Source organism: Chiloscyllium plagiosum, chromosome 2, assembly GCF_004010195.1.
Source record: "Chiloscyllium plagiosum isolate BGI_BamShark_2017 chromosome 2, ASM401019v2, whole genome shotgun sequence".
Lineage (NCBI taxonomy): Eukaryota > Metazoa > Chordata > Chondrichthyes > Orectolobiformes > Hemiscylliidae > Chiloscyllium > Chiloscyllium plagiosum.
The window spans coordinates 121,945,134-121,955,381 of NC_057711.1; the positions used below are offsets into that span (position 1 = coordinate 121,945,134).

Sequence of the window (10,248 nt, forward strand, 5' to 3'; positions counted from 1 at the left end):
GGGTGACTTGATTGTGGTGTACAAGATGATTAGGGGGTTAGATAGGGTTGACAGTGTGAACTTTTTCCCGCGTATGGAGTCGGGTATTACAGGGGGGCATAGCTTTAAATTAAGGGGTGGTAGGTATAGGACAGATGTTAGGGGTAGATTTGGCATATGGCGTACTGGCTTTTATTGGTAGAGGAATTGAGTTCTGGAGTCCTGAGGTCATGATGCAGTTGTATAAGACTCTGGTGCGGCCGCATCTGGAATATTGTGTGCAGTTTTGGTCGCCATACTATAGGAAGGATGTGGAGGCACTGGAACGGGTGCAGAGGAGGTTTACCAGGATGTTGCCTGGTATGGAAGGAAGATCGTATGAGGAAAGACTGAGACACTTGGGGCTGTTTTCATTAGAGAAAAGAAGGTTTAGGGGTGACTTGATTGAGGTGTACAAGATGATTAGGGGGTTAGATAGGGTTGACAGTGTGAACCTTTTCCCGCGTATGGAGTCGGGTATTACCAGGGGGCATAGCTTTAAATTAAGGGGGGGTAGATATAGGACTGAAGTTAGGGGTAGGTTCTTCACTCAGCGAGTCGTAAGTTCATGGAATGCCCTGCCAGTAGCAGTGGTGGACTCTCCCTCTTTATGGGCATTTAAGCGGGCATTGGATAGGTATATGGAGGATAGTGGGTTAGTATAGGTTAGGTGGGCTTGGATCGGTGCAACATCGAGGGCCAAAGGGCCTGTACTGCGCTGTATTCTTCTATGTTCTATAAAATCATGGTTAATCCAAATCCACAACTCCACTTCTTCACATTTTCAATTCTATTAATGATCAGAAATCTGTCCATCACAGGCCTAAATATTCTCAACAACCTAGCCTCAACAATCCATTACGCATTTAAGTGGGTGCCCCCTTACTCAGATTGTGCCCTTTGATCCAGACTCTCCCGCAGGAGAAATTCTCTCTCCACATTCACTCTAAAAAACATCGGATTCTTGCAGATATGTTTCATTGAGATCTCCTCACTTTATTCTCAACTCTAAAAATTAATTCAATTCTAAACTACACAACATTCCCTCATAAGAAAATTCTTTCATACATAGAAAGCTTTCTGAATTGCCTCCAAAACCAGTATCTTTTCTCTTGGATAAGCAGTGTCACAGTGGAAATGTCTTAACTGTCCTCTAACCAATTAGAGGCGGACATTAAATGCTGCTTTAACCAATGACACCCATATCTCATTAATAAAATTTCAAAACATCAAAAATATTCAATGTATTGTAAGTTTGACTGACTAATGTCTTATTGGGAGATTTTGCTAAAACTATTGTAATTCAGCATTTGCCTTCCCTATCATCTGAACCTGGATGCTAGTTCGTGATGCACAAGGACTCTAAGAGTGCCAAAACTTTCTTGTCCTATCTGCACTCAAAATTCAGCTCAATTATTCTTCCTGCCAAAATACACAACTTCAAGTTTTCCTACGTTACATACCATCTCTAGGTATTTGAACACTCAATTGCCTATATTTCTCGGTAAACTCCTCAGGTCATTCCCGCTCCCTGCCATCTCACTTACTTTTGTGTAACCCACAAGTTGGGGATATCAAATTCTCTTCCCTTATCCAAGTCATTAATATATTGTGAACAATCGTGGCCCTGCTATAGATCCAGCGGCACCCCACTAGTTACAGGTCGCCATCCTGAAAATATTCCTTTACCCAAACTCACTGTCTTATTAGTTAGCCATTCTTCTCTCCATGCTAATATACTACCACTAACATCACAGGTTCTTAAGTAGCTTTATGGAATACCTTTGGAAATCCAAATATGACATCTATTGATTTCCATTTATTTTGCTTGTTACTTCAAGAATGCTAATAAATTTGTCATACACAATCTTCCTTAATGATGCCATGTTGACTCTGCTAAATGCTTTGCTGTTATATCATTTATAATAGATTGTAACATTTTCTCAATCACTGATGTTAAGCTAACTGGCCATACGAACTAAGTGGCCTCCTTTGCCAATGTACTAACTTATAATTCTCTACAGAATAAGTGAATACAGCTCAATCATTCAAACAAAAATAAAAATACTATTTTAAAACACTCAAAAAATACTTACTTGCAGCTTCATGAAACTTGCACATGAGCACATATTTTATAAAATGGTATATTAAGTTACTAAATTTAGGGCCTCCAGGAGACAGAAGTAATGATGCTGTGACTTGAGGAAAATCATTTCCAACTTCTTCCTGGAGGAGAGACAAAGAATTATAATCTCATTTATGATGTTAACTTCCTTATAAATACAGATCAATTTCATACCTTGGAGAAAACACTTAAGAATTACATTTCAACAGGACTGAAATGCTTACCACTTGTTCAACATGAAAACAATGTGATATTTAGCATCTACAATAAAAAGACAGTTCTACCTTACCAACATCGCCTTTCATCTTCCAATATTAAATTGTCAGACTATGGGACTGGGGGAATAGAAATTTCCAATCAAATAGTAAGAGGTTGTCTCTTTGGAACAACATCAATTTCCGACACATTGCCATTGTCCTCCCTTGCAACTGCACAATGCTGATTTTATAGATGTCACACTTGATGACAAAAAGGAATCTATGTTCAGATTTGAAAAAAATCCCATACCTATCTCGAACAATGCCACAACTAAAATCTACAGAATCTAGAGTTGTTGTGGTCCCTGATTTTATCCCAGTGTCAAGCTTCTTGAGCATTGTTGGAATTGCACTCATACAGCCAAGTGGACAGTATTCCATCACACTCTTGAATTGTGCCTTGTCGTTGGTGTATAAGCTTTGGGGAGTCAGGTGGTGAGTTAATTGCGGCTTTATTCCCAGCCTCTGACTGGCACATGTAGCCAGTGTTTGAGCAAGTACAGTTAAATTTCTGGTAAATGATAACCTCCAAACATGTTGATAGTGGGGGAATTCAGAGAAGGTAACACTACTGAGTGTCAAGGTACAGTGTTTAGATTGACCATCTCCAATAAGAGACATTGCCAGGTATTTGGGCAGCATAAAACGTTACTTACAACTGTCACTCAAGTCTGGATACATGCTGAATATTGTGCAATTGTCACACTCTGGTGACAGCAGGATGGAGTGAATGTCATTGTTGAAGCAACTGAAGATGGTTTGGCCTATGACATTACCCTGATGAACTCCTGCAGAGATGTCCTAGCGTGAACTCCAACAATCACACTCATCTTCTTACATTTCAGGTATGACTCCAACCGACAGACAGTTTCCCCACTGATACCCACAAGTTTTGATAAGAGCCCTTGATGCCACACAGTTGAATGCAGCCTTAATATCAAGAGCTGTTGTTCTCAGATCACCTCTGGAATTCAGCACTTTTACCCATGTCTGAATTGGGGCTGTAATGAGATCAACTGAGTGCCCCTGGCAGAACTTAGGTTGGGCATCACTGATCAGGTTACTGTTGAGTGAGTGTTGCTTAATAGCACCGTCCATCACTACTAATGATTGACAGTAGACTAATGGGGAGGTAAATGGCCCAGTTGGACTCGCCCTATCTTGTGTACAGGACATACCTAGACAACTTTCCACATTGGCAAAGCCAGTGCTGCAACTGTAACAGAAGAGCTTGGCTAAAGGAGCAACTTCTAGAGCACATGCCTTTAATATTATTGTCAGAATGTTGTCAGAGTCCATAGACTTTGCAGTAACCAGCGCCTCCATCATTTCTTGATATCACATGGAGTGAATCAAATTGGCAGGAGACCACTGGAGGCAGCAGAGATGGATCTTTGCTGATTGCTACAGCCTTATCTATTGCACTGACATATTCGACTATTCCATCATTAGGTATAGGTATATTTGTGGAGACACCTCCCCTAGTAAGTTGTTTATTTGTCCACCAACATTCAAGAACAGATTTGGCAGGACTACAGAGCTTAGATCTGTTCCCTTGGTCGTCGGATACTTTTCTGTCTTTCACATGGTGCAAATGCTGTGCAGCATGCAGATAGTCCTGTTTGGTAGCTCCACTAGATTGAACCTCTTCTAGGTATGCCTGGTTCTGCTCCTGACATATCCTCCTGCATTCTCTGCTGAACTATTACAGATTCTCTGGCTCGATGATAATGGCTGAGTGAGAGATAAGTGGGCCATGAGGTTGCTGAATGTGCAGTACAATCCTGTTGCTGTTGATAGCCGATAGTGCCTTATAGATGCCCAGCCTAGAGTTGCTCAATCTGTTCAGTTTTCCCCACTTAGCATTGTGATAGCACCACACCAAATGGAGGGTATTCTCAAAGTGAAGATGGGACTGCACCTCCACAAGGACAGTGCAGGAGTCACTATTCCTGACACGGTCATGGGTATATGCATCTACAGCTGGCAGGCTGGTATGGATTAGTTAAATATCTTTTTCCCTTTTGTTTATTTCCTCACCACCTAACAGTCCCAGAGTTACACTTCAGTCCTTAGGACGCAACCAGCCTGATCAATCTTACCCTTTTGAGCCACTCTTGGTTATGGACATTAAAATCCCATAGCCAGAGTATACTTAGTGCCCTTGGGACTTTGTGTTTCTTCAGTGTTGTTCAACATAGAGGAACAGGGAGTCATCAGCCATGGGAAGATGGCATGTGGTAATCAGCATGGTTTCTTTGCAATGTTTAACCTGAAACTTGCAACTTCATGGGGTCCGAAGTCAAAAGGAGTACTCAAGGGTAAACCCTTCCTGACTGCACACCATAGTGCTTCCACCTCTGCTGGGTCTGTCAATGACAGATATATATCATAGAAATAGACCCTTTGATCCAAGTTTTCCATGCTAACCAGATATCCTAAATAATCTAGTCTCATTTGCCAGCATTTGTCCCACATACCTCAAAACCCTTCCTATTCATACACACATCCAGATGCCTTTTAAATGTTATAATTGTACCAACCTCCATCACTTCCTCTGACATCTCATTCCATATATGGACCAGCCTCTGCATGAAAAGGTTGCCCAGTAGATCCCTTTTAGATATTTCCGCTCTTATCTTAAAACAATGCCCTCCAGTTTTGGACTCCCCCACCCTGGAGAAAAGATCTTGTCTATTTACCATATCCATGCCTCATGACTTTATAAACCTTTATAAAAGGTCACACCTCAGCCTCCTGCAGGTCGGACAGAACATATCTAGGAATGGTGATGGTAGTGTGTGGCACATTGTCTGTAAGGTATGATTCCATAAGTATGACTATATCAAATTGCCACTTGATATGACAGAGAGAGAGAGATAGACAGACACAGACAGAGAGAGAAAGACAGAGACTTCTCTCAATTCTGGGATGTCCCCAGATGTTAGAAAGGAAGATTTTACAGGGTCATTGTCTTTTATTGTGCCTAGGTCAATGTCAGATGATTGAGGCTTAGGTGATGATTAATACAAGTGAGTGACTTGCTTGGCCATTTCAAAGGGCCTTGAGTGTCAACTGTAGGCCAGGCTAGTCAGTATGGCAATTTCCTTCAATAAGAAAGCATTAATGAACTAGAGGGTCTTCCCAACAATTGACAAAAGGAACCATCTCATCATTTGAGTCTTAAATCCAGACTTTTTTTTAATTTCACTATCTGATATGGTAGAAATCAAACCTACCACAGTGTTACCTGGGTCTGAGTTAATAGTCCAACAATAATAGCACTAAGCGATTACCTTCACCTATATTAGGTTTTTGTTTACTTACTGCAATTTTCTTCATCCACTCAAAGCACATTTTCCTAAAGGATGCAGCACTTTTCTTATCATAAATAGGCCAACAATCCCTTAAAAAAAAATTAAGAAATGACATCAAAAAAAAGTTAAGCATTACTTAAAATTTGTAGCAAATTTAAATTAGCTAATTATAATAGTTGTACAAAGTAAGTTCTACATTTTAAAACAAAACCATTAAAGTCTAGACATGAAGTTGAGCGAGTTGAATGCTAATTACACAGGTTTGAATAGAGAAAAGGAAGCTCAACAAACATACTACTGCCCAACTCACTGCATGCTCCAGAAGCCATTATGGGTGGCAATGGTAAAACGTGTGTCGCCCTACTCTGCCGTCTAGTAGTATACAGCCCAGGAAACAATTACTGTCATCGAGGTAAAAACAATAACTGCAGATGCTGGAAACCAAATTCTGGGTTAGTGGTGCTAGAAGAGCACAGCAGTTCAGGCAGCATCCAAGGAGCTTCGAAATCGACGTTTCAGGCAAAAGCCCTTCATCAGGAATAAAGGCAGTGAGCCTGAAGCGTGGAGAGATAAGCTAGAGGAGGGTGGGGGTGGGGAGAAAGTAGCATCGAGTACAATGGGTGAGTGGGGGAGGGGATGAAGGTGATAGTGTCACTCATTTGTGACTAACAATGAAATTTGTTGTTGATTGTCCACTCATTACAGGAGATTAAAAACAGCTAACTCATTTACTCCATTACAAGCAACTCTTTGATTTATGATATTTGATTTGAGCAATAAGACTCAAATTTAGAAGTCAGTCAAAAGAATCTATTCAAATAAATCTTATTTTGCAGCCTCCAGAAAAAAAAATCAAGGAAATGGTTAATGGGACATTCCTTTTTTGCAGGAAAAGTGGCAAAGTTCAACTTCTCATAGCTTGAAGTTGCAATCTCAGTCAGACACCCAATTAAGAGGGTACTCAAATTAATGCACATGGTGAAAAGAGTACCTCAAAAAGAAAAATATTAACAGTTGCACTAAATCTGAAAAATAAACTATATTATCCGATAAAATGTAAAGTTATGCAAGCAGCCTTAAAATTAGCTCAAAAGCAACTACTTCTACTTCTGAGAATTAAAAAACATTTTAAATTTCAAAATTACAATAGAAAGTGTTTTTAAAAAAAACCTGACTTCAATATTGTAGATTGTGACCCAGCAGTTTTTCAACCATGAAAAGTTAACCCAGCTAAAGAATTAAACAGCAAGCTCACCTCATAATTATGATATATATGATCAAACATTAGAAGCCAATTTACACATACAAGTTAGTTTTCTTATTGCAAACTCCAATCTTAAAATTATATTGCCCTTCTCCGAAATATATCTACATTTACAAGAAATTTAGAATTTATTTAAACAGATTGGCAAAAGGGATAAATTTCCTCAGAGCTTTTCTCCCCTGCAGTTTGGCATAAGTTAATATGAATTGGACACACCAAAATTTGCGCAAGTTATAGCGGCAGAGTAGAAAGGTTTCAAGATATATAGCCCATAGATGCAAATGACATCTTCAGGCTTCTAAAAAAAAACTACATGATGTGACTCAACACATGATGTGACAATCTCAACTGCTCAAATCAATAAGATTCCAAATGTCGCAAGTCAGTCAATTGTGTCAACAAAAAAAAATCAAAATAGATTAAAATGGATTGGATAACTGGCTTTGACCTGGACACTGGAAATGAAAAAAGTGCACCCAGCCCATTGATCTTGCAAAGCCTTTCTTACAATGGTGTGACTTGCTCCAAAATTGGGAGAACTACTCTGCAAACTAGGAGAAAATGAGGACTGAAGATGCTGGAGATCAGAGTCGAAACGTCTGGCACTGGAAAAGCACAGCAGGTCAGGCAGCATCCAAGAAGGAGGAGAGTCAATATTTCAGGCATAACCCTTAGTCAAGCAAGAGCCCGATAGTCATTCTCACCGAAATTATACATTATAACGAATGTCCCAGACCATCCTTGGATATGTCCTAACCAACTGACAGCACAGACTCAGTGGAAAGGGTAACATAGTATTACAGAGTCATGAGGGAGTTGACCTCGGAGTCCTCAACCATTAGGTTAAACATGGGCATGGTAACCTGTTAATTAACAAGTAATGTATCTGCTGAGGGAGGACATTAGTACTTCTCCACATTGAACATAAACTGGAAAAAGCAGTAGGACAAGGTCACACAAACCATCACAGAGCTCTATATCAGCACCACCATTGATCAAGCACTACCAGTCTGGGCTTAAAGCAGATAGGGAGAGAACCACCAAGAGGAGAAAAAAGCTATTAGGCATATTTTCACCAATTTACCTATCACAGATGCACCTGTCCGTTCAACGATCAGTGAATGAACCTTTTGAAGACAATGTCATACCATTTCCACATGCAGCACTCACTCATTGCATGGCATAACTACAATTCTAAATGTGGGCAGATTTTCAACAGGTACAGTATCTTATCTGGGAATCCATAAGACTTTGTAGGCCATGAGAAGCACAATTTTGTTCAACTGTAACCTCAAATTTGGCATATCCCTCTGATCAAATCTCAGGAGCCCAGCCACATCTAATAGAGACAGAAGTCACAACACCAGGACATAGCACAACAGGTTTATTTGAAATCACAATGTTCTGCAGCACTGCTCCTATCATGCTACTTCTAACTTTGTCTATCCCAGTCCAACACCTCCACGTCACATCTAATATAAATTTGTTGCATAGTTTGAAACTGAAGTAAAAACAGCAAGGCCACCAAGCTCTTAGCTGAACTCAAAAAATGTGAGCTTTAGGAAAGCACAGTAATTTGATTCTTAAGTGCTGTATCCTTCTGCAGCTAACTACCCAGCATAATTTGTCAGATATCCAAAACTAGCCTTTGGGAAAAGTTACTCAAAATCCTCCAGTTATTAATTTGCAAGAACTGTACACTAAGTTAATACCTCAGAAGACACGAAAACAATAGTCCAGATTTTCCAAGATTGAAAATCACAATCATTGTCTTGCCAGGTATTTTCCCATGTTAAGAAATTCCTGTCAGGACTCCAGTAAAAACATAGAATTGTTTCTAAATCTGACAAATAACTTATAGGGTAGAATTACTAGGGAAAGGCAAACCATGACTGCATTTTCACAGCAGGTTAAAATCTTCTAGGAGAAAGTGAGGACTGCAGATGCTGGAGATCAGAGCTGAAAATGCACAGCAGGTCAGGCAGCATCCAAGGAGCAGGAGAATCAACGTTTCGGGCATGAGCCCTTCTTCAGGCTGCGCTTTTCCAGTAACACATTTTCAGCTCTGCATTTTCATATCAGTTGAGTTCCTAGGAATAGAGGGGATAAAAGAATTCTGAGGGAGGTGTGCAAAGATTGTAATCAGTTTAAAAGGACTTCAGGAATGAGCTTTTCCTGAGTAACCACACACATTATCAGAATCCATAGATTTAAATTGATACTTTGGGAGAGCTCGAGGTGTATAGGAATTACCATGCAGAATCTTAAAACTCTTGTTCAATTCTTTTAAAACCTATAATGATGGGGTTTTCAGAGAATCCCTATGTGCAACTCTTATCAACACTGGCATGACAACTGTCTGGCTGATGGAAAATCTTCATTAGCTTGCAACATGAACGTCTTACATTTTGCTTTTGACAGTCACTATAACTAGCTGCCCATGTCAATGATAATGATTGAATTGCCCTTATCATACTTATCGTCAACGTAAAAAGTGAGCTAAACAAACCTAAGAGAACAGAAAGTTTCAGTCAGTTGGTATCACAGTAACAATAAAATATCCAGCTTACCTGAAGAGAGAGTTGGCCCGATTTTGGTCCAATTGTAAGAACAAGAAATGCATGACAACTTGAAATGCTTCCATGTTTGGTTTGTCAAACATATCCCTGTTTGAAAATAACCAGAAGATTGTAAGAGTTTCTTTAGATATCTAAACGGCAAAAGAGGAGCAAAAGTGGACATTGGGCTGTTGGACAATGACACTGGAAAAGTAGTAATGAGGAACAAAGAAATGGTTGAGGAACTGAATAAGTATTTTGCTTCAGTCTTCACAGTGGAAGACATGAATAATATCCCAAAAATTCAAGAGAGTCGTATGGCAGGGGTGAATATGGTAATCATCACCAAGGAGAAGTTGTTAGGAAAACTGAAAGGTTTGAAGCTGGATATATCACCTGGACCAGATGGACTGTACCCCAGAGTTTTTAAGGAAATAGGTTAAGAAATAGCAGCGATCTTTCAGAAATCACTGCAGTTAACGAGAGTCCCAGAGGACTGGAAAATCACTAATGTAACCCCTGTTTAAGAAGGGAGCGAGGCAAAAGACAGAAAATTACAGGCCGATTAGCCTGACCTCAGTCATTGGGAAGACAATGGGAACTCACTGAGAAGGAAGATATTTCTGAATACTTGGAGGTGTATGGAATGATAGGGCAAAGTCAGCATGGTTTCATCAACAGGAGGTCATGATTGACAAGATCGGGGGGG

The 10,248-nt window shown here is 39.9% G+C and overlaps 1 protein-coding gene across 3 annotated transcripts in view; it reads right to left on the reverse strand.

Annotated features, from left to right (window-relative positions):
- Nucleotides 1-10,248, reverse strand: part of haus6 (HAUS augmin-like complex, subunit 6) — a 63,481-nt gene that overhangs the window by 47,260 nt on the left and 5,973 nt on the right. For all 3 annotated transcript variants that reach the window (XM_043717775.1, XM_043717764.1, XM_043717754.1), the window contains exons 2-4: nt 9,552-9,647; nt 5,728-5,806; nt 2,115-2,244 (exon numbers count right to left, since the gene is read on the reverse strand). In XM_043717775.1, coding sequence (XP_043573710.1) covers nt 2,115-2,244; nt 5,728-5,806; nt 9,552-9,643 — 301 coding nt within the window. In that variant the 5' untranslated portion in view covers nt 9,644-9,647. The remainder of the gene's footprint in view (nt 1-2,114; nt 2,245-5,727; nt 5,807-9,551; nt 9,648-10,248) is intronic.